This window comes from Seriola lalandi, unplaced genomic scaffold (genome assembly GCF_002814215.2).
Source record: "Seriola lalandi dorsalis isolate HSWRI2012SDOR001 ecotype SW California unplaced genomic scaffold, Sedor1 jcf7180002054582, whole genome shotgun sequence".
Taxonomy (NCBI): Eukaryota; Metazoa; Chordata; class Actinopteri; order Carangiformes; family Carangidae; genus Seriola; species Seriola lalandi.
Window position 1 is genome coordinate 690,960 of NW_019525135.1, and position 24,179 is coordinate 715,138.

At 42.3% G+C, this 24,179-nt stretch overlaps 1 protein-coding gene across 2 annotated transcripts; it reads left to right on the plus strand.

The window, feature by feature from the left end:
• The first annotated feature begins 1,998 nt into the window (after positions 1–1,998).
• fam184b (family with sequence similarity 184 member B) lies at positions 1,999–23,617 on the plus strand. Of its 2 annotated transcripts, none has more exons than XM_023418485.2 (18): positions 1,999–2,598; positions 7,412–7,600; positions 9,194–9,865; positions 10,500–10,635; positions 11,103–11,254; positions 11,467–12,012; positions 13,282–13,389; positions 13,490–13,788; positions 14,672–14,810; positions 16,048–16,167; positions 16,445–16,577; positions 16,860–16,990; positions 17,400–17,515; positions 18,724–19,080; positions 19,228–19,342; positions 20,636–20,743; positions 21,309–21,706; positions 22,975–23,617. In XM_023418485.2, the coding sequence occupies exons 1-18, from the start codon at positions 2,449–2,451 to the stop codon at positions 23,045–23,047; spliced, it is 3,942 nt and encodes a 1,313-aa protein (XP_023274253.1). In that variant the 5' UTR covers positions 1,999–2,448; the 3' UTR covers positions 23,048–23,617. The 2 variants fall into 2 exon arrangements, with proteins under 2 accessions (XP_023274253.1, XP_087033285.1); XM_087177159.1 differs by having other exon boundaries at positions 16,448–16,577.
• Positions 23,618–24,179: the final 562 nt, after the last annotated feature.

Here is a 24,179-nt window from a genome sequence, read left to right on the forward strand (position 1 = left end):
GTATACAGCATAAATGAGTACACCCTCTCTTATACCTAACAATTTCAGTGCTTTCTCTTTACAAATAAGACATATTTGGGGTTTCTATATGATGTAATCCTCTGGGAACTCTCCCACATCAGTTACCAATGATGTCAATGCTAAACAGGAAGATATAATTTTTGTTGTCAAAATGGTAAAATTTCATGTTGCAAAAATGAGTACACCCTCCTGAAAGTTACAAAATAAAACTTAATAGGATGTTTTTGGTGCTCGTTAAGGGCACCTGACTCACCAGGTGAGTCTGTTGAACCATCCCACTCAAACAGGTGTAATTGGTTGATGGTTTAAGTGGTACCTAACCCACTGAATTGCTTTCAGACTTAATGCTGACAACAATGGCACAATATAGGATTGGAATTTTCTGGAGATTTGAGAAACAAAATTATTTCATTGCACAGAAAAGGGCAAGAGTACAAGAGGATTAGCAGATCATTGTTAGTAAGTCAGGACACAGTAGCAAAAGTGATACAGAAATTCAAAAAGGATGGAAACGTCCTGGTCATCGTCATAAGGTTTCACCTCAGGATGAGCGAGTTTTGTTGAAAAAAGTGCAAGAGAATTGGCAAGCAAGTGCCTCAGACCTGGCAAAAGCTATGGAAAGCCAAACTGGAGTGACTGTTTCATCTCACACAGTAAGACACACCCTACACATAAGTGGAATGAATGGCTGTCGTGCACACAGAAAGCCACTGCTGAACCCAAAGCACAAGAAAGCCCGTTTAGCCTTTGCCAAGGCCCATAGTGACAAAGGTGGAGACTTTTGGGAATCTATACTCTGGTTTGATGAGACCAAAGCTTTTTGGATCTGATGGCATCCAAAATGGCATCGCAAGGGGGAGGAGTATGGTGAGAAGTGCATGGTTCCAGCAGTGAAGTATGGCAGTGGTAAAAGTCTTATATAGGGATGTATGAGTGCTGAAGGTGTAAGGGAGTTGTAGTATATTGATGGGATCATAAATTCACAGATGTACTGCAAAAATCCTGAAAGAGAAGATGCTACCCTCTCTCCACGCTCTGGGTCGACGGGCACTTTTTCAACATGACCATGACCCTAAACATTCTTCCAAGGCCACTGCTGCATTCTTAAGGAAGAACAAGGTGAAAGTGCTGCAGTGGCCAAGTATGTCGCCAGACCTCAACACTATTGAGAATCTGTGTGGAATTTTGAAGAGACAAGTGGAGCAGCACTGCCCCTCAAACATTGAGACTCTCAAGGAGATCATCCTCCAGGAGTGGAAGAGGACAGACAGGATAATCTGTTGTGAACTTGTACACTCAATGCCAAGAAGGGTCAGTGCAGTTCTTAAAAGTAAGGGAGGACATACTAAGCACTAAAATAATACAATGGTGTACTCATCTTTGCAACCCTAGATTTAAGCAAAGCTGCCTAATTTACTTATTTCTTAGATATTGATGACACTATAATGTATAATAATAATTGCATAAAAATTCAAACGAGACTTGCTTGTTGTTTAGCATAATTATTGCAGAAAACTGCATAGATTTTGTGGCCCCTACTGGTCTAATGGAGCAAAGTACAGTATTTTGTGGTATTGCAAGTCAGCTTTTTTGTCTATTCATTGTTTTTCTCGTGCCACAGAATTATTTTTGCAGTAAAAATCTTAAAATATCTTCATTTGGGGGCTTTTCCAAACAAATACCAATATTTGATTATTTATGAATAAATCAGCATACATACTTCTACCACCTTTTAAAGTCTCCATGCCACCCTCTTGCTACCCCATGGATTTTTCTGTAGATCCGCCCCTGAAATTACTTTTTGTCTATAGGACCCACAGTTACTGAAATTGCTCTTTGTATATTGTGTTTACGGTATCTGACTGATGGAGTAAAATCACACGACTAGACCCCAGAGACCCCCTCCTCCCCTGCACATAGTGATCGGCATTGATACAGCAGCGCCGGTAGGGGCGGGGCAGCACTGCAGCAGTGCGCTTCTCGAGCTGTCTCCGGTAATGTTCCATAGGATACACACGCCCCTCTCCGCCCCTGCCGCGAGACAGGTGGTTGGACTGTATGCCTTCATCCTCGAGCGCTCCCCCTTAGAATAAGAAAAAAATATCCGTTGGCAGCGGGGAAGGGTCGGTTGGCGCGAGCGCGTCCCCGATGGACTTCCAGTGTGTGACCTCCGCGATCACCGGGCGGACAGTGGGAGAGGGGGGCAGCAACCGGAACGCACGAGGAGAGCCCCGCCGATCTACTAACAAATGTTTTCCAGCGAATTGCTCGAGCTGCTGTTCACGGGAGCGGGTCTACCGACAGAGGAATGAGATGCACGAGTAAAAAGTTGACACGATTTTGGTGGGAATTTTCATCCGAGAGGCGGCGGGATCATTTCTGACTATCCTCCGGTCTTGGAAGTTCCCCTGGGGGGGTGGTTTCATTATGGCTTCAGGCGCCGGTAAGGCTGCACAGCCCCCCGGGCCGGGCTCCACCGTTAACGGGACTGCGGCAGAGTTCCCGAACATCGAGCAGGAGCTGTACGACTACCAGATGCACAGCAAGATGTGCAAGAAGATCGCTCAGCTTACCAAGGTAAGACCTGCCGGTGACACCGAGAGGCGCGCCGCCGGACGCGCTGTCACTGAATCAGTCAGGCTGATTGGACGATCTGATGGCTGCCTCACTATCTGCCATATCGCACTGTAACATAATTGCACACTGAAAAAGGCGACCTGTAATTATCCTGTGATGACTGTATTTTACAGGTAGTACACCAACAGATGTCACAGCAAGAATGTTAATGCTTATAGAAACAGTCTATAAAATGGATCTATAGCGGATAAAGAAGAAATAACCTAAGAGAAGTATAGAGTAGGAATACGATATAGACAGCCCATACGGGCTTTAACAACATTAAAGATGGGCAGTATTGTTACAAATCATCATTATCTCTTGGGATAAGGATTGGAAAACTTGGAGCTGGGTTTATTCGACTTCGTGACTGACAGTGATCAGACATCAGCTATCACTATGAGCTTTAGGTGTAGGCTGCAGATATTCAGCAATTTGACAGCCAAACCTATTGGGGCAGCAATTAACAATGATGTAATAATCAGTTGATTTGTGCATTATCTTCGCCATGCATCAATCACAGTTAAAAATGAAAAGAATTGCACATTTCATAGCAGAGATTGCACAAATGCCAAAGCCTCAAATTCTTATTCTTTGTTTGACCAACAGACAAAAAAAAATGCATCCAAAGGTATCAATTAATAGTGATATGACAAGGATTAAAGCAGAAAAAACCCCACAATGAAGAAGCTGCATCCAGCAAATGGTTGAATAGTTATTTGTAATTATAATGAATGCATTCATTGAGTAATCAATGATTTTGGTCATGATTATAATTATGTCTTTATTAGTTCCAACATATCCTGCTGTGTGTCTTCGTCCATGTGCATGCACACTTACCAGTGTGCAGGCAGGGATGCTCGGCAGCTGCAGCAGCAGTAGCTGTATCTGCTCTGCTTTTACATACTGTAAGAATTGCTATATGGGGACTCTCCCTCTCTGTGCTTCACAATAATGCTTACAGAGGCAGGGCATGACCCGTCGCTTGTTGAGCTATGACAATTACTGATGACTGTGCACTTTCCTTCTTCCCTTATGACTTCACCTCTGTGTAGCCTGTAAGTGTGTGTGTGTGTGCGTGTGTATGAGTGTCCAGGAACACGTGTGCAATGCAATACATGGTGCAGTATTATTTGTGTGTCTTGTTCAAACGGCTTCCTCTCATACATAGACACACAGGCACAGACAAACAAAGATGACACAGATGAGGGGTCAGCACTTGTGTCTGTGTTTGTTAGGGAAATTTGCCAGCCTAGTCCCTCTACCTCTCATGCCCCTTCGGCTCCCTCTATCCTAATATTCCTCCAAAGCCTGGACTTGTTTTCTCTCTCTTGAAACTTTATGCAAGCCCTGCCAACCCGCTTTAGCTCTTCTAAGACCACAGTAAATAAACCCGAAACCCGTAGCTCTGGTGAAGTATAAGAATCATCAAATCCGATAGGTGGTGTAAGCGTTATCGCTGGGCTTTGGGACGCTGGGCATGTGACACATGGTTTATTTGAGTGTTTTGGGACGGGGTGTGGAGTGGAGAGGAAGCGAGAAATGGGTCAGCTGTAGTAACCTTATATATTTAATAACCCCTACCAACTCTCATGTGTGCATGGAGGCTGACACACACGCACGCACTCTCTCACACACACACACACACACACACACACACACACACACACACACACACACACACACACACACACACAGTATTGCACTTGTACTTAACACACATCCTCACGTCTGTCTGTCCTGCACTCTTCCACTCCCCCATCCATACTTATGCTTGACTTACACAGCTCCCTTCCCCCTTCCTCTTCACCCCCCCTCGCTACCAGTGAGATTGGTCTGCTCTGGTTGAATGGGTGCTGCTAAAGATAAACCAGTAGCACATCGGAGTGTGTTTACATGGCGGAACAAGCCAATGGGAAGAAAGTGAGAGCTGACCATGTCAGGCCAGCTGTTGTGAATGTTCACATAAGCTTGTGCGCGAACAGACACAAACACCCCCACATGAATACAGAAGAGCAGTCTTTTTTGAATGACTCACAGAGATCAACAGCAGCATGTTAAAGTGTGTGTTTGTGTGTGTTGTATATACACCCACTCTTTTGATTGGCAGCTCTAATTCTGTCTATGTGATTTCCTGTACTTATCTAGCTTACACTGTCACAATGTTCCCTGCTTTGTAATCCACCACACCCGGTACCCTCTTTGATATATGTGGAGGTGTGTGTGTGTGTGTGTGTGTGTGTGTGTGTGTGTGTGTGTGTGGGGGAGGGAGGGCTGGTGTAAGAGAAAGTGTGTGTGTGTGCATGCTTGCTTGTCTCTTTGCCTAACCTCTCCTCTGTTCACCAACCATTCAGTGTACATCTTACTCCTGTTTCAACAGCGTTGTCTCAGCTCTCCTTTACACTGTAGACAGAATATTAATTTCATGCTTTGCTGACTATGAAGTTATTGTCAATAAGCACGGGCACTGGCTTGTGAGGATACATGAATAACATTATCGACTGCTCGGATCAATATGAGGATCTTGAGGCAGGATTTACAGTAGCAAGAAGCTCTCGCCACTCTCTGACCAAGCTGCCATGCCAAGAGTCTTAAGAATTTACACCCAAAAAGCTGAATCAAAGTGAGGCACTACATTTAATCCTAACCTTATCACACTGAAATCTGGAATCTCACTAAAGTTTCATGAATCTCAACATGGATTTTAGGCTGTAGGCTGTTTAATGTCTTACATTTTTTATTTCTTTCTTACTTTGTGGCAACAGCCTTGGGAAGGACCTTTCATCTTTCAAAATGTTCCAATGCAGAAAACCAGGTCCATTAAGAAAGGGATTTCAACCCCATCTATCCACTTTGGGACGAATTGGAACATGAACGAAACCTGCCCTTATCACCTAACATCAGTGCCTTACATCGCTAATGCTCTGAATGAAAAGTGTCCCAGAGGAGTGGAAGTGTTATAGCAGTAATATTAATGCCCATGGTTTTGGAATAAGATGATACAGCAATCATATATGCATGTAATGTTTAGGTATGCATACAATTTTAGCCATGTAGTGTATCGTGTGAGCCCTCAGGGGGTCCTGGCCTCCAGGTTTGAGGACTATGGGTGTAGATCTAAACATGTTTTCCTGCTATATTTCCCTTCTTTTCTCCTTGTTCTCACTTTCAAACTGGCCAAAGAGGACAGCCAAGTACAGAACAGCGCGCACTCACACACGCACACAAACACACACACACACACACACAGAGGCTGCCCTCGATTCAGAGTCACCTTCATTCCTCTGAGTCATGAGTCATAGTTTGGGAGCCAAAGTTCATGCACTATGACGTGATTGAATAGTCAGCGTGACATACAGTACAAGTGTTTGACTGACAGGAAAGAGAGAAGTGAGTTTGTTACCAGGATTTGGGAAGATGTCACATCCATCATTGATATTAGGTGTTGGATTATAGGAAATACATCGTAGATTGATGGTGACTGATAATATTGAGGCCATTCAAGTGTCTGTGTGTGTGCGAGAGAGGTTGTGACATATAAAAACACACTCACGCAGACACACACTCTCTCTGAGGGAATGTCCGGCAGTGCAGTGCCAGCTGTGTGCTGCAGACAGAGAGGCGTCTGGGTAAAATATGAGCCCATGTGTCCCCTGCTTACACCCATGCTCGTGCACACACAAACACACACACCTCTGCCAGTGGGTAAGTGAGACGTCAGGGTCAGTAGGAGTGGATGATGACACTGTAGACATGGCGTAGAGGGTAAAGTGAATAGTGGGGTGAAACAGACCATATTTCACGTTAGTCACAGTCTAAATGGGGAAGAGGGACAGAGACCCCACACATGTTGGCAGGCAGGAGAAACACAGCATAAAGCCGCGCTATATACTGGCTCTGATACACTAGATACACACACTTTGACAGTGTTGTTGTTTAACATTTGTAGCTGTGTTTGGAGATGATTGTGTTTCCACGTCAGTCAGTTTCAGTTCAACATTTGTTTCATAAAGCTGCCAGCTCAAAATATTGGCTCCAGAATGTCTATGTTTGTGGACTAGTATTGGTGTCAGTTTTCCTTCTGTTTGTGATGTAGCTCAGATGCATCAGTGAATCATCTGAATCCAAGAGGTTGTTAACTGTAACCAGGTCAGCTTTTTTTTCTTAAGAAGGACCTGAAGATAAGCTATTACCATACAATATCATACTGATTTTAATCCTGTCAGTCACATAAAAGGATAAGAAAAGTTAAACAGTGAATAAAATCCAAATAGAGTCCATGAGAAATAACTGTTTTATACTGAATATGTACTTAAAAATCAAATGAGGAGGTTTACATTATAGGCCAATTGTAATCTTTTCTTATCAAAGGGCGAACAATCTGTCAGTCTATTAGTCCGCTTAAACTCAAAAAAAATCAGCTGTTTTGGCTTTAATTTATTACTTTACAGACAGAAAATAATAGCAAAGACACAGATTGGCTTTATAAAAAAATGCATCAGTTATGCCCAGCTAAGGCACAGCAGGCTGAACCAAGAACACAACACTTAATGATGAACAAGAGTAATTAATGAACATCAGAACACCATGATCCTCAATTTCTGGGGCACATAGACTCCAGGAAGTACATCATTAGGAGATACTGCCTTAATTCAGTGTCAGTCAAGGGCAGTGGTGGTGATCAGTGAGATGCCAAACACATTTTTACAAAATTCACATCGTTAGGGCATGAATGTGAACAATTGTCCCGTTGTCTGTCGTTGACGCTCTCTAGGTGATTTACTCTCTGAACATGAAGAATGAGGAGCAGGAGGCGGCTCTGCAGGCCTTGAGCCAAGCCCATCACGAGGAGCTGCACCGCATCTTGATGGATACGTGTCATGAAGGGGAGGGGTCAGTGCTGAGGACACGCCTCCTTGAACTGCAGGTGTCTCTGGATGAGCAGCAGAGAGTTGGAGCCCAGGTGAGTGCGTGTGTGTGTGTGTGTGTGTGTGTGTGTGTGTGGAGGAGGGGTGTGCATTCTTACCCTCCTGATCATGAGATGAGCTGACCTCATTCAAGGGCATGCTGTATTGCTGTAATTTAATGTGTAAACTCCCAGCGGGAGCAGCAAATCAAACCCGGCCCTAATGTGACCTACAACAGTCAACCTAGTTTAGACTTTATCCAGTCCTCATGCACTTCATGCCTTATTTACATTCTGTGCACCACAATAAAACATCAACATGAGTCATAAATACCCACATGACTTTCTTATGAGCTCTTTGGGAAAAAAGATGCATCTTAACAACTAAAGAGATAAAAAATGTACACAGACCATAAACTTTTATTTTGAAATGTTTGGCCTTGCTCATCTGTCTGCCGTGTTTGTCATCAGAGAAATGTTTTCCTCTTTGGGTTGTCATTTTTTTGCTGCAGAATCAGAGCAGGTAGGTAAATGTGCATTGAGTTCATTATAAAAAAAACAACTGTAAACACCTACTAACAAATACATGAGTAGCCCTTTAACAACAGAAGTCTTTGGGCTCTGTTTTGCGCAGACAAGTATGGCCAAATTGCTTTTGTATTTTTGGTGAGAAAACACAATGGAAAATGGGCTAGACAAGATGAATACATTAAGAGTAGAAGGAATACATTAGAGTTAGAGTGGACTATTGTCACTGATGCAGTTCCAGTCAACATATAAGCACAGCGACATCCTCAGAAGTGTCCAGATATCCAAAGTAACAGACTTGTTAAATGTCGGAGGCTGTGACTTATGAATTATTTTCTAATAATTTCCAAGAAATTTCCTGTAAAGAACTTTATTGTAGTTTGATATTGATTATAGGGAGACAGTGTTTAATTAATTAATTACAGTTCATTGCTAATTAAATTTTGGTCAGTGGTCAGTGTTGAGCATGGAGAATGAAGCTCACAACTATGACTGAGTAATGAATGAATGGGTTTAAATTGACCTTAGCTTTCATATTTTCCGTATAATAACCCAAAAACATAGTTATTTCAAGGAAACTCCATAGGAAGAGGTTATATATCATATTTCCAGGACACCTCACTTAATATTAAAATTTACTTATGAATCTTGTTAATTTAGTGACAAGCTGAATAAAGGTTTAGCATCTTTACAGATGAATTTGTGGTTTCGACAGTGCAGTACTGGTAATGATGTTTTGCCTCATACGGAGTATTGGTTGAATGTCACAACATTGCAGCTAATTGGCCTTTATGACCACAGTTTGGCCTTTTTTCAAATCTTCTACAGACACACTGTCCACACTTTTCACTCCAGTGGTCTGTGCAGCTGCTAAACCTGAGTGCAACATTTTAAAGATGCAATGGTACAGGGTAATTGCAATATGAATGTGCCCCCATGAAATATCCATGGACTATGGGATTATCATGCCAGCTTAGACCAAAGATTGTTTCTGGGAGAAATAACATAATTTATTTGAATCAATGCCTTGAGTAACTTACCCAGTAACAGGGATGTATACTCATAAACCACTCAGTTCATATGCAAGTGCAGGGTGGAACATGTCATCCTCTGTGCCTTCAGGTGCAGGCAGACTTCGAGTGCTTCCGCATCCAGGCAGAGGAGAGGGAGCGTGAAACCGAGGTGGAGCTGAGAAAAAGGTTTGAGGAGAGGCTCCAGGCAGCAGAGGAAGAGCTCCAGGAGGCCAGGGTCCAGATCAGCGCTGCCCAGGAGGAGAGCCTGAGGTTGAGCAAAGAACTGGAGAAGGCAGAGGAGCAGATCCAGGAGCTGGATGCCAAATGTGAGGAGCTGCAGACAGCTGTTGATGAGGATAAGAAAAGGAAAGAGGAGAGACAAAGAGAAGATGAGGACAAAAAGAAAGAAGAGGAGGAGAGACAAACAGAAGAGTGTCAGGACTTGGAAAGAGTAAAAGCACTCTTAGAGGAGGTGAAGGCACTGAAGGAGGTGAGGGATCGAGCAGAGGAGAAGAACAGGCAAACGGTGAAAGAGGAACGGGAGCGATGGGAGCAAAAGATAAATGATCTAAACGAGGAGAAGGAGGACATGAGGAAGAAGATGGAGGCAGAATGGAGGGAGGAGCGGCAGAGGTGGGAGGAAAGGGAAGAGGAGGAGAAGAAAGGAATGCACAGCGCTTTGAGAGAAAGGGTGAAGAGGGCTGAAGCAGAGGTGGAAAGTCACCTGGAGAGGCTGGCTGAGAGCAAGAGGAACACGGTGAAACTGCAAGAGCGAATACAGGTATACACACACTCACCTATAATGTTTTCACTCATACTAAAACTAGGATCCAGTGCTGGGAAAGGCAACCTGGAGGGAAATTGAAATGTTTCTAGCTTCCCGTCTCTGATGCACCCAGCTAAGGATTGTGTTGATGGGAAAGGAGGGAGCGAGGTGGAGGCAGAGAAAGAGAGAGAGGCGAGAGGGGGGATCTTGCTTGTCTAACCACAGGCTGCCCTCTCTGAGTGCTATTCCCACTGCCAACTATCTGCTAATGAGTAGTTTGAGCAGGATAGATTCGCTGCACCACCACCATTACCACCTCACGCATGAGCATTAAGAAGCCCTACGAGAGCTGGCACAGAGCTGACATAAGCCCTCACAGCAGACCATTAAAGGCTCACAGCTGTGCGAGATAGCTTCCTGACTCACCACATTTCATCCCCCATTTTTTTGTTCTATTGCGCTCCCCGTCCCTGACTTGTGTTCTTTCTCTCCTTCCACCTTATCTGTGTCAAATTTGCTGTCGGCTTCTCTCTCTCCCTCATCTGTCTTTTCCTTTTTTCTTTTCTATTTCCCTTGTGGTTCTATGCCAACCCACAATACTTCCTCTGCGTCGCCCTCCTTACCTGCCCTCGCACCACACTCCCTCCAGGACCTGGAGGAGGAGCTGGAGCTGGATCGGAGGCGTGTGTCTGAGGCAGAGGGCGTGGCTAAACGGGCGGAGGAGGAGCTGGCGGTCGCCAAGGAGAGGCTTCTGCTGCAGGAAGACGAGCTGCAGAGCAGAGCAGGTAGTCGTCTGGTCTGCCTCTCACCGTCTGTGTCTGCCTGTCCACCTGTCGTCTCACCTGTCTGCTGGAGAAAGCTCACGTTGTTGAGATTCAGCTGAGCTCAGTGTATTTCCATTATTCATGCTGACTCAGCGTTAATCAAGTTTTTGCCTTGCGCCGATATAATATATACAGAAAATGCAACAAACACACATTATTCATCCTCCACAATGGCAAACAGTTTCATCAAAGTGTCATCATACCCAGTCAGCAAAAACAGCCTGAATTTTTTTTTATTGCATGAGAATGATTTTTGATTTTTGCCCTTCCTCAGTCGGTATTGGTCTGCAGTATTTCCCTTCTCCCTCTCTTCTGTTATGCATAATCAATCAATACTTGCTCATGCATGTCTGTGTGTGCGTATGTGTTTACTCGGGCGTTTGTTGGTGTTGATTTGGTGTTTGCCTTGTGTGTTCTATGTGTGTCAGAGGAGCTGCTGAACCGCGGAGGCTGTGAGGTGTGTGTGTGCACTGAGGTGGAGGAACTGAGGAGCCAGGTGAGCCGTCTGCAGAGCAGGAACAGAGAGCTGGAACTACAGAGTAGTGGCAGAAATAGTGACCATGCCCGGCAGATACGCCAGGTAACACACACGCAGACACACACATACTGAATAGAAAGTGCAGTTACATGTGCATACCTATTAGTACTAGTTTTATAGTTTATTTTCCAACACCCTGTCACTAAAAACAGAACATAATGAACTTGTAAATGTACAACTTAAGGCTGTGCTGTTATATTGAACAGTTGTACCTAATAAAGTGGCCACTGGTTGTATGTCCTATGTGTTTATAGCACGCTGAGGCCCTGTCCAGTTTGCGTTCGGAGATGGTGAGAGCCCAGACAGAGGAGCTGCGTCGCATCCAAAAGCATGCAGATGATGATAGGGACAAACTGCAAAAGGAGATAGACAAAGAAAGAGAAAACCTACAGAGGGAGAGGGAGCAAGAAAAGGATCAGTTGGAAAAGGATAGAAACAGACTGCGCAGGGAGAGAGAGGAGGAGAAGGAAGGGCTGCACAAAGAAGTGGAAGAGATCAAAGAGCGCCTGCGAAGAGAAAAGGAGGAAGAGGTGGATCGACAGCGCAAAGAACTGGAAGTCGAGAGGGTTCGTGTTCGTTCCCAGTTGGACAAGAACATTGAGCAGGTCGAGGCGGAGAGAGCCAACGTGCAGCAGAAGCTGGAGGAGGAGAAGAAGAGGTTGGTGGAGAAGGCCGAGGAGGACAGGAAGCGGTTGAAGGAGCAGGTTCGGAAGGCAATAGAGGAGGTGATGAGGAGACACGCAGCCGAACTACACAGCGTCCAAGAAGCTTTGAGCTCAGAGAAGAAGACCAACCAAGAGGTCAGCATCTGTCAGGGGGGCGGGGTTTAATTTAACTGGTAACCACCTCTACAAATAGTAACTTTGAGGCACAGATCAGAAAAGCACATCTACCAGAAGTACATCTATAGCACTCATTGTGTTCATATGCACACAGGAACCAGATTAGAAATCAGGTCATGTACAGCAATAACCTGACTAATCTTAAACCTGCATTTCTATATTTTTGTAGATCCTGTATGTTTAACAACTATGATCCTAAACCAAGACTGTGATACATTATGTAGTATATTAGTATTAATGATTTGACACCTCAACCTGAAGAGAATTTTGCTCCTTTTTTCTTTCTTTGGACTCTCTTTGAATTGACAGTGCAGCGAGAGCACAGGCTCTGTAGCAAAAGAGGACAGTTTTGCCGTAGTGTGCACTTGTATCAGAATTTTAAAAATAGCCTGCTGTTCAGCTGTGGCAGCCAGCTCATACAGGCTTAATTATTTTAGTTTCACTTTCAGTCAGACTTTGGATGTAATTATTTTGGAGACAGAGATGAACCGCCATGAGTCCTGTCACACAGCTGCGGCAGTAACACTTTCCCTGCACTGAATTTGTGTGATGCACATATACAATATGTTTGACACCTTGTTTAGCATACACAAAAATCAGGATTGTCCAGCAGGTTTTTCTTAATTTATGAACCTGATAAAAGAAACTGTTATTCTTGAATTTGAAGAAATCAGGCTAGGGCAGAAGGGGAACAGTAACCAGGTTACTGTGCCTCCTCTAAACATTTTCAGCTTGTGACCCCATAAGAACAAAGCAATGTCTATATGTGTCACTTGTCAGCAGCTGCATATGTTTAAGGGTTATGACCATGCCAACCAAAGAGTTGTTTCATTTAAGTTTTAAAGGCCTAAACAGATGAAAATTATAGTGACACGAAAAGAAATGTATTAAAAAAACATGGAGCATAAATGTTTTTGTCTGATCTACTGTTCTGTTACTCATCTTGTGACCCCTTGGAGGGGATTGCTCACCCCCAGGCTGGGAACCGCTGGTCCACAAGAGCAAGATTAATGAAAATCTTTTTCTCTCGGTATACATCTAGAAATATAAAGAGATTTTATCACATAATTGCCTGCCCTTTTAGCCCTCTTATAATGTGCACTTCATCATGACTAATTATTCATTAGGCTTAGTAATAAGGAAATGATAGTATGGTGGCGTTAAAGTGATGAAAAGAAGATAAATTGTTAATGTAATAATGATTTTGATGAGGAATATTCTTGGAAGGTGTGTGCACGTTTGGAAGAGGAGAGGAGAACCGGTGAGGAGCTACGCAGTGGGCTGGAGAAGGAAAGAGAGGAGCTGAGAACAAAACTCAAAGATGCTACTAATGAGGTCAGAGGTCAAAATATGCTTTTATTAGCTAAAATAATATCAGATGAAGCTATTATCAGTTATAACACTTGTAATATGTGAAGTGTTTCTGCGTTCTCAGATCTGTCGGCTGGAATCAGCCATCCAACAGCAAGAGAAGAAAGACAAGGTGACGCCCGAAGCTGCACCCTCGTGTGGACCGCACAGCTCTCGTCTGGAAGAAGAGCTTCATCAGACCCGGAGTCGACTTGCTCGGATTCAGGAGGACGCAGATAAGCAGTGGGACAGGCAGCAGAGAGAGATAGCCTCCCTGAGAGCTGACAAACACCGGCTGGAGGAGAAAGTCCTGGAACAGAGCCGACTGAGCACGGAGAGGAGCCTTCTAGAGCAGAGCCAGCGGCACACCGAGGACCGGATCAGGTAGCGGAATAAACACGGACCTGCCAGAACCGCTTAGGCTTACATTACAAAGCCTTGACTCTGCTTGTGATCTCCCCCAGCCCTCCTCCTAAATGATCACTAGAGAAGATCAAAGTTGAGAAGCGAATCGTTCAAATTGCGGCTCACAGCAACCTACAGCATGTTTTCCTCGCTTCAATTCGATTCAGTTTAATTTTAATGAGCTTTATTGTAATGTGTGGTGTGATGTGTGTTGTCCAGAGCAAGACAAGAAATTAACTGCAGCAATAAGATTAAAACAACATCAATTTACCAGTAAAAATTAAATCCATATCACAACTCAAGTAAACATTTGCCTTAATGGCAAAGAGGATTTAGTCTGTCCTGCCTCATATAGTCATATATACATATGAACATACACATATTTTTTTTATTGCAGCCGATTACTTTTTGTGTTTTAAATTACTTTTTGATTAATTTTTGAATGGTCAACGATAATGCATCTTTCAAACAATACTTACTTTCCAGTTCTGGGGTGTTTTCCATACAAAGGCACATATTTATGAAAACTGTTAGAAGTCCAGCGAAGGATATACAGGTTTCTTACAGTCAGACACCTATTAATCCTTTAATATGACAAAGCAAACCAGGTTTATCACTTATGTGGAAATTAAGTTATTAAGTAAAGAGGGAAATAATCAGGTTAGTGCCGTCCACAGGTTGTCTACTAGATGTAAAACTTCATAAAAAATAATCGGTGGAAGCAAAATAAAAACAAGACACCATAAAAATGACTGCACTTCTCAAGTACAGCCAAACAGTACTGTGTGGCAAGAAGAAATAAATAGCAATTCTGCATGTAGGTTAACTCTTCCTCCCGTCTCGTTCTGATTCATGCCTTCAGGGCAGAGTGTGAGGATCGTCTCAGAGCAGAGTTCAGGATAGAGATGAATGCTGCAGTTGCAGAGAGTGAACAGAGATGGCAGAACCGGGAGCAGGAGCTGGAGACCCAGATGTCTGAGCTGCAGAGTCAACTGACCGAGGTAAATCTCCTTTATAAACTGAATTATAAAAAGTTATCAATTAGCCTTGGTCTCAGCACTTACAGCCTTGTTGGTCTTCTCTTTAGGAATGTAATTATATCTTGATAATCAGACTGATTTGCCATTTTGATTTCACTTTATTAAAATAGCTGAAAAAATACTTGTATAGCGCCAAAGTAAGGTCAAAACATTACAACATTATAGAGAGAAACCCAGGCTGTCATTAGAGAGGAAAAACTTCCTTTCAACAGGAAGAAACCTCCAACAGAACGGGACTGAGGATAGGTGGCCTTGAGCCACGACCGCTCGTGCCAGCTGCTTTCATTTCTTAGTAGCCGACTACAGCTAATGGTTGTTTTAATCATCGATTGATCGGAAGATTGTTTTCTTGATTAATCATTTTTTTCTTTATAACGTCTGAAAATAGTCAAATGATACCCATTAGAAATACCCATTAGAGGCCAAGGTGATCTTCTCATAACCTTTGGTTTTGTCCAATCAACACTCCAGTACAAAGACATTTCGTTTACCATCAGATATGACCACACTACAACCACAAACACTCACATTTATGAAGCTTGAACAAGCAAATATTTGGCATTTTTCCCGAGAATGATTAAAACAATTAACGGACTATCAAAAATTGTTGCCAAATAGTTGTCAAAACAACACGTTGAGGATCAGATATGGTTCTCTGTATTAAGCTGCCTTGTGACTGTGCCACATTCATTTGGGTTATAAGGTTATGTCTGACTTGTCAAAACTGATGGTAAAACCGATTTTACACATCAATATCAGTTTACTAGTCATGATACTTATTGGTACTATACTATACTATAATATACTATACTATACTGGCAATACTTGTCAGCCTGTGAAAACTTATATGATGTCTGATAAAATAAGCCTGATCATATCACTTGAATGTCATGGCTTTTTAACAGAAAGAAATCAGTCTCTTCTGTGTCCCCCAACGTTATGGAAATACAACATTAAATCGCTGAAGTGCTCTTTTAATTAGTTCCATAAGCCTGTTTTGAGTCCACAAATGAAGTCTTTGTTTTATTTATTTATTTTAAGAAATGTGTTGAAACCAGCTGTTGGCGTGGTTATATTCTAAAACAAAAGCGACATCTCACACTTAATTCAATGCCTGCAGCAAATTCATCATCTTGAAATTACTCTGACGTCACACAGAGCCTTCAAATCCTTCGCTCACGATTTTTCGCTAATGCAGGTGGAGAAAAAGAAGGCAGGCCAGGGAGATGATTGCCACGGCAACCCCGAAATTGACAAGCTGCGGAAGGAGGTCCAAGACACCAAGGAGATAAACAAAAAGCTGAGGGAGCTGCTGCAGGTACACAAGATTGCACACACATTTTCAAAAATCATGTGTACTCCCCTTCCTAGGTTTTCTCTGTGATTAATAATTTAGCAGCTTTGATGATAGTGCTGGAGAGCTCAGAGAGGAGAGGCAACAAATTGTTATTCTGTGAGTGTGTGTGCATTTATCTATAAAACATACACACACCATACAGTATATGTGTGTGTCTTGTAAAAATCTTAGTGGAAAGACAGTCTTTTTGTGAGCCGAAAGAATGCAGCTTTTGTAAATGTGTGTTAATGTGTTGGAGGAGCCCCAAACCCAGTCTTTAGCTGATGAGAGGCACAGTCACGCCATGGCTCTGCAGACGTTAGAGAGACAGGCGAAAGAAGATCTGCTGTCTGAGAGGAACAGACTACAGACAATGAACCACCTGGAGCTAGGTAACACACAAACACACACATGAACACATGCACACAGTAACACACTGTGTATAAACACATGCACAGCTGCATGTACAAATGAGCAACTGCACACACACACAGTGATGTACACATGGAGATTTTAAATTCGACAGTGAACTTGCTATTGCCATGGATACACTTCACCATGGCAACAGCAGAAGGGTACCTGTAACAGTGGGCCACATTGATTTTGTTTTCTGTGTGTGTGTGTGTGTGTGTGTGTGTGTGTGTGTGTGTGTGTGTGTGTGTGTGTGTGATCAGATAAGCAGCGCGCAGAGTTAACCCAACAGCACACAGAGTGGAGCAGACAGATGACCCAGAGACACATGCAGCAGATAGAAGACCTACAGGCCCAGCTACAGGCACACACACAGATGATGGCTCTGCAACAGGTGACACACACACAAACACACAGACACACATTGTGACGACCGCAGTGTTGAATATAAATCCCACAGGGAGGAGAGTGCACATAGAGACTCACATGTTCTCTTTCTCTTCTCTGTTAAGACCTGTCTCCCACTTAGGTTACCTGTATCTCACACACAACTGAACATATTCAAATATGTGTGCACACACGAACAAATCACAGCCACTTGGTAACTGATATCATTATCCACCACATAAATAAAATTCTCCACGCCTCTGGGATTACGCCAACACAGTACGTTTGCATCTGCAGCAACATGAGTCAGTACAAAAACTGACAATGTATATTCACTATATGCTTGCTTGTGTGTGTGTGTGTGTGTGTGTGTGTGTGTGTGTGTGTGTGTGTGTGTGTGTGTGTGTGTAACGCAGGATTTGAAGCAGCAGAACCAGTACCAGGTGTTTGAGCGACAGCTGGATGAGAGTCGCTGTGCCGTGCTGGAGCTGCAGAGAGAGAATGCAGCTCTCAAGAAGCAATTAAAGGAAAAGTAAGGGAAGAAGTGCATAAATATGAAAAAGATTTTAACTTTAATGATATCCTTTAAGACTGCAACTAATGATTACATTATCGATTTAATGTGATGATATTTTTTTCACCATTACAATGTCAGAAAAACAGTGAGAAAAATTGTGAAATGCCAATCAGAGTTTCCCGGACCCTTCGGGGATGTATTCAGATTGATTGTTTCATCCAATCAGCGGCTCAAGCTGTACCCTTATATAAGAGAAAGAAAAGCCTAAAATCCTCACATTTCATGCTGGAAATGGCGCATGTGATTCATTGATTATAAAGTAGATTGTTGTCGGTTGATTTACTAATTGATTAATTGTCCGCTCATCAGTGCAGCTGTAATATACGTGGAAAGGACAAAAGCTAATGACAAACTACCAATTTGTAGACATAACCTAAAGTTGTTTGTCATTTTTGGAATTTTTGAAACTATGTCACTCTCATGTTTGTATGAAGCTACAGCCATCAGTCTGTTAGCTTATCTTAGCTTAGCATAAAGACTGGAAACAGGGGGGAAATAGCTAGCCTGGCTCAGTTCACAGGCCCAGTAAAAAAATATACTGTAGTATTTTTTGAGCTTTAGAGGTGCTGGTAGGTATATTTTTTAACGTCGAACAAAGCCATAGCTTAATGTTTAGCGTCCAGTCATGAGAGTGGGATCTTCTAGTCAACTATCAGCAAGACAGTAAATGTAGAACTATTATTTTAAGACAGCTAGGGAAAAGAAGACAGCACACACTTTAAACTATAGCTATGGCTAATAAGCTATATTTGATGTAATTTCAGCATTTTTGTATCGTCCCTGCTTATTATATTTAGGACAGAACAAACTGTTTGTTTTTTATTGAGATATTTTGAAAAGGTTGCGCAGATGTAGGTTAAAGTAGAAAAAGTAGAGTAAAAAAATGCACATGCGACAATATAATTTAAATGTTTTAGCTTAATTATTTACTGGTCTATATGTAAATTAGACCCATTAGAGTAGACATACATGGAAATGACCTAGTAATGAGCTGGATAAATTAGCAGAGGTATTTCTGTCAGTAATGACTCAGCCATTTACCGACCAAACAGCCTTTACTGTTTCCTGTTTATAGTAATAGTTTTTATAGGCCATACAGGCCACTAATATTATTTCCATTCTTCTCCTTTAAATCCTTTTGTTTCTATATCTACCATCCCCAGATCAATACAGAAGAATCCTGAAACTGAAGAGAAAGAAGAGGAAAGTGCAGAACTGAGGAAGAAGAGAGACGCCCAACTCGAAGAAGAAGCACAACGTCTGAAAGAGGAAGTGGAGAAACTGAGGGTGGAGATGGAGAAACTGGAGGAGTCACAGAAACACTGGGAGGAGAAGAAAGAGGAGGACGTAAAAGAAGAGGAGGAGGACGAGGAGAAGAAGAAGGAGCGGGAGGAGGAGAAGATGAGAGAGGAGGTGGAGGAGATCAGGAGGGAGCACAAGAAGGAGATGCAGAGTTTGGTGTCTGAATACAGCAGCGCCCAGACGCACCTGCAGGCGCGAATAGTGGCCTTGGAGAACGAGTGAGTAGAGAGCAGACGCATCGGAAATGTAGCACACGCAGAGTTTAAACTGAATCTACACGGGTTGAGACGTGTTACAACTCTGAGTGAACACAAGTGCAGGTATGTGAGAAAGTATGTGTGTTTGTGTATATGATTTAACTGCAGGCTGCGTGAGCGGGAGGAACGGTGCAGGAGGAGGGAGCCTCGCTGTGATGACCTGCAGTTGGGGAGACTCCAGGAGAGACTGACTGAGAGAGACCAGCTCATTAAACGATTAGTGGTGAGAACACACTACACTACACACTCTGCAGACTCCCACAGGACTGCTCTGCTGATCACTCCAGAAGACGCTCATTTAACTGATACATCTGGTGATATTCAGTATTTTCTCTTATTGTCAACAAATCCAGTGAAAAGACCAAAACTAATAATGAATTGATTCGACTGACAGGTGTTGTCTGTGTACTCAAAGCCTGATGTAGCTTAATCCTCTGTGCCACAGAGCTCCCAAACTATTGAAAACACATCAGTGAGTCACACAGACGCATGTGTTACTATATTATGGCGAACATGGGCACTGTAGTTCATTTCAAGAATTTACATACTTGCGTTTCCAGATCTGCTGTGTCTCTGGTAACACTCCTTTATAATGTTTGAAGAAATAAATATTCTGTTCTATGTTCGTTTGCTGAATGACTCAGAACAGGTCCTCTCGAGCCAAACAAGTCATGATATCTGAGCTTGATAAAACATCCTCCACTCAGGGTCCACTTACTGGCTTGTTGTGCAGCTTTCGACCATATCAAGACCATTCATTTGCTCAGTTGTAGAACTGAATGTATCAGTTGATTAATCAATTAGTTGATCTACAGAAACGTCATCAGCAACTATTTTGATAATCAATCAATCAATCGCTTCAGTCATTTTTTTGTGAATAAATGGCAAACATTTTCTGGCCCCAGATTCTGACACGAGAAACTTTTCATTGTTTTCTTTCATTGTGAACCGAATGTGTTTGGGTTTTTGACTTGAACAGAACAAGACAATTGTTGTTGTGTTTTCTGTCTATATCTTAACGGTTGCTATCCAGTAAAGACAACATGCCAAAAAAATAATCTTAAAAAAAAAATTGGCGCTAGTTGAAAACTGTGTCATACGGTCAAAAGCTCCAGAAATAGTGAGTGAATAAATCTTAGTTTGAGATATTTTGAATTTCAACAGCAGTAAGCTAACATGGGGCAAGCTTGTAGTAATTCTTGGAGTCAGTTAACAGTGCAGTAACCAAGAGTTCAAACTGTCTGTGAAGGCAAATTTATAAAATGTCATTCCTTTAACCACTCAAACCCAATCACATTAAAACTGTGTCTTCAATAATCATCTGCAGTCATGCATGCGTAGGCGAAAATTGCATTTTTTAAAGTGTCCAGAGTGCTGTGTCTACCATCTGTGTGGCGTGAGGCAGCTTAGCAAACAAGTACAGCCTCCAGATACAACTCTAATACAACAACAACAACAACAACACCAACTGTGAATAAGGCCAATGAAAGTCCTTCCTCGTCCTCCTTCCCTCTAGGAAGAGAGGCATCAGCTGCAGCTCCACCCTCCCGTTGCTGGGGACAGCAGCACCCTCAGGCTCCGTGACAGCAAGTCCCGCCCCGGGAGCGTCACTCCAACCATGAGGGTGAGTTTGTCTGTTCAGCTCATGCACATTATGTATTCATCAAAACGAGCCTCCTTCCAGCCAGAAGGGCTCACTGGGCTGAAGCCAACTTCTGTCTCTGTAGCACGAGGCAGTAAAATGTTCCAGTTCACCCACTGGACAGATCACCAGTGTGTCGTAATGCTGTGTGCCCTCTGTGTCCATCACACTGCTTTTAACTACATTACATTTGGCTAACACAGATACAGACTTTGCAGATCATCCATATTTACAAAGTCAATATCTTTTTTTAACTTCCAAATCAAAACTCAACTTTTTATCTAATTCAGACAGCACATTGAACAAATCTGCTTTTCTTCTTCCAGATTGACGTATTGTCCAGTTTCAACAGCACGATCTCAGCTGAGAATATAGATAAATAACTGATATCTGATCTATATACATATTATATCTATAATTCTGAGCATCATATACATTTTTGTGGATGTTATTTTGTCATTGTACATAGTATTGGTTTAGAAACAAAATTTTGAGAACTGTAAGACCAACATAAAATCACCTGTGTGTCACTGTGTGCTCCTGACAGAGGAAGCGTGTGGAGTCTCCTCCCCGTGTCACCAGCATCCCCAGCGCCGGTACTTATGACAGGAGCATCTTCCTCCCCCACTCCTCCTCATCGTCTTCCTCCTCCTCTTCCGTCCATCAGCACTCCTCCTCAACCCTCCCCCACCAGTCCACCTCCCACCCTCAGACCTCCACCCACTACTCCACCTCCTCTCTTCCACACAAGCACACTTCCCTCTCCCTCAGCCAGCAATCCTCCCCCTCCCTCTCTCGCTCCACCAGATCCCGGACCTCCTGCATCCCTCCAACCCCAGCACCCACCGCCCCGCTCCCCGTCTGCCCGTCACCGCAGACTGGTATCCGATATGTGTCCCCCTCCTGCCAGGAGCCCCATGCACACCTGCAGGCCCAATCAATCAGGTATGGACATTTTAATGTCTTGGTAGTAATGTTACACATCTGAAAAGAAGGAAAAGCTGCACAGTCATAACTGATGCATTTATTTCAACTTACTAAGACTGGCATTTCAGCAAACTGCCTTCTACAGAATAAGATACAGCAGTTATGATTGTATTTTCTTGTCTATATATGTTTATGTATATTTTGTATTAGATTTGTGGTTTTTGCCTTGTAATTTTTGATATTATAAATATTTTTTTTCCATAGTAACTGAATAGATGTTTAGAATTAATTTCACTTTTTTAATTTGATCTTTAACAAGGTTTCTGTAAGAGTTCATCAAATTAAATTTAAGGCTTTTTAAGATATTTTAATAGAAGATAACATGCCATTTAATACCTGTTTCATGTGAGTATGTAATGATATGATATAAAACCAGTAGGGACAATATGGCCTAGAATTTATAATATCATATTTTTTCAGTACTTCCCTGCATTATATAACATTAATCCCCAAAGATATAACTAATTGAATTAATTTTTAACTCAGATAATCTGCATAAAATGGACGGACGGATTAACCAATTTAGAATAATTCATTCTTTTAAGTAATTTTATGTTTTTGCTAAAACCAACACGATGAGCCTCCTTGTAGCAGCGGTAGTGACAATGTTTGCTGCAGGTCTGATGGTGCTGACTGAAACTTCACACAACATGATTTAACAGCCTCCTGCAGCACAATCCCCTGTCGCACCAATCTCTCTCGTAGTTTATAGATGTAAAATGTCTCCTGACATCCCGCAATCAGCTGCAAGAAAAGTTACAACCGGTGTTACCGTCTGCAGCAGCAAAGAAAAATATATTGGAGACCTTCGTAAATTAAGTTTAGGACTCCGTTTCTCATTCACTTCTAATGAAGCCCTTATGACACACATATCCAACTATAACTAGCTAACTAGCTAACATGTTATTCTTCTTTTACGGATTTAATGTGAATATATTTTAATTGTCTCCACTAGGAGTTATTATCTGTGTCCCCCACTTTTATATTCTCTTTGATATGTTTGTGCTGATTTCCTTGTCATAGCTATCGATACATATTTTAGCCAGTTGTTGGTTTGTATTTGCTTAGACTTGAGAATAGAGTTATGAGTGTGCAGCTTTCCCATTTTCATTTGTGTTTAATGCTTGCACCTCACTCGGTGTGTTTCTCCATTTTTTTTTCAAAATAAGAAAAATGTTCTGAAACTTAATACTCAAGTGTATGTGTGTGTCTCTTGTGTTTTGTAGGGGCCCGTATCTGGAGCCGAGGGGGACAGAGGGGCTGAGGCAGGAGTGGTTCACCAAATACTTCTCCTTCTGAGCACAAACACAGACATGAACACACACACAGCAGCTGCAAGTACATCTTCTCGTATACAGTTCATTGCTTCTTATACACATCTGTTTGCTTCCACACAGACACACACACACAAAATAATTATAACAGACAGACACGCACACACCCAAACAGACATAACAACATTAACAAACATATGGGCTCATCACCAGCAAGGCCATCTCAAATGTCACCTCAAAGCTCAACCAAAAAGTGCTTCTCAAACACATGCCTGACCTCTTCTCAGAACATAGGCCTGCCGGATCTTGTTTGTATAGTTGGGAATGTCTCCATATGTGTTTTTTTTAAAGCAGTCTTCCTTTTTTTAATGCAACTTTTGCTCTAATCTCATCACATGGTTATTCCAGGCAAATGTACATTTCCTAAAATCTACAACCAAGTGTGTCTTTGAGTATGGAAGCATTCGACATATTCAATCAAGATCCTTGTCAAGACGGACACACACGACTCACCATACCAAAATGAAGCTTGTTTCAATGCAAAAATGTATAATAATCTTAATGAACAAATTGAATAAAATATTTTGTTTTTGTATGTGCCTCTTCTTTGTATGTGGGTTTAACTAAGAGCAGAAAGAAACACAACCCTAAAGATCACAAGCAAATTATATAATTGAAATGAATGTGGTAAAAAGTGTATGTGGCCCCTGAGCTCAAAATGTTACCTACAGTATATTAGAGGTGGGTCATATGCATAAAATCCTCTGTCACAGTAAATTAAGATTTATATCGCATAGCAACATCTCTTGAAAACTGATTTAGAAACAGTGTATTGATAAACAAGGTTTCTGAGGTGTTCAACAAATAAGATTTCAGAGTTTTTAAGACCTTTTAAATTCTGCATGGGGCCCGACTCCCTGGGCAAGAGTGTCTGTATGAAATGACCTAATATTTCTTGTTTGAAAGTCAGAGCTCAGTTAATAGACTACAAAGACAGGCAAAACTTTCTAAAAGAAACACAAAACCACCACCACCCTTTCACCCTTTGATAAAAAAAAAAAAAGCAAACAATGGAATATAAATATCCCAGATTACCATTATAGCCTAACTGATGCTGATACCAATAGATTTTTGAGATTTAATTCCAATAATGATAC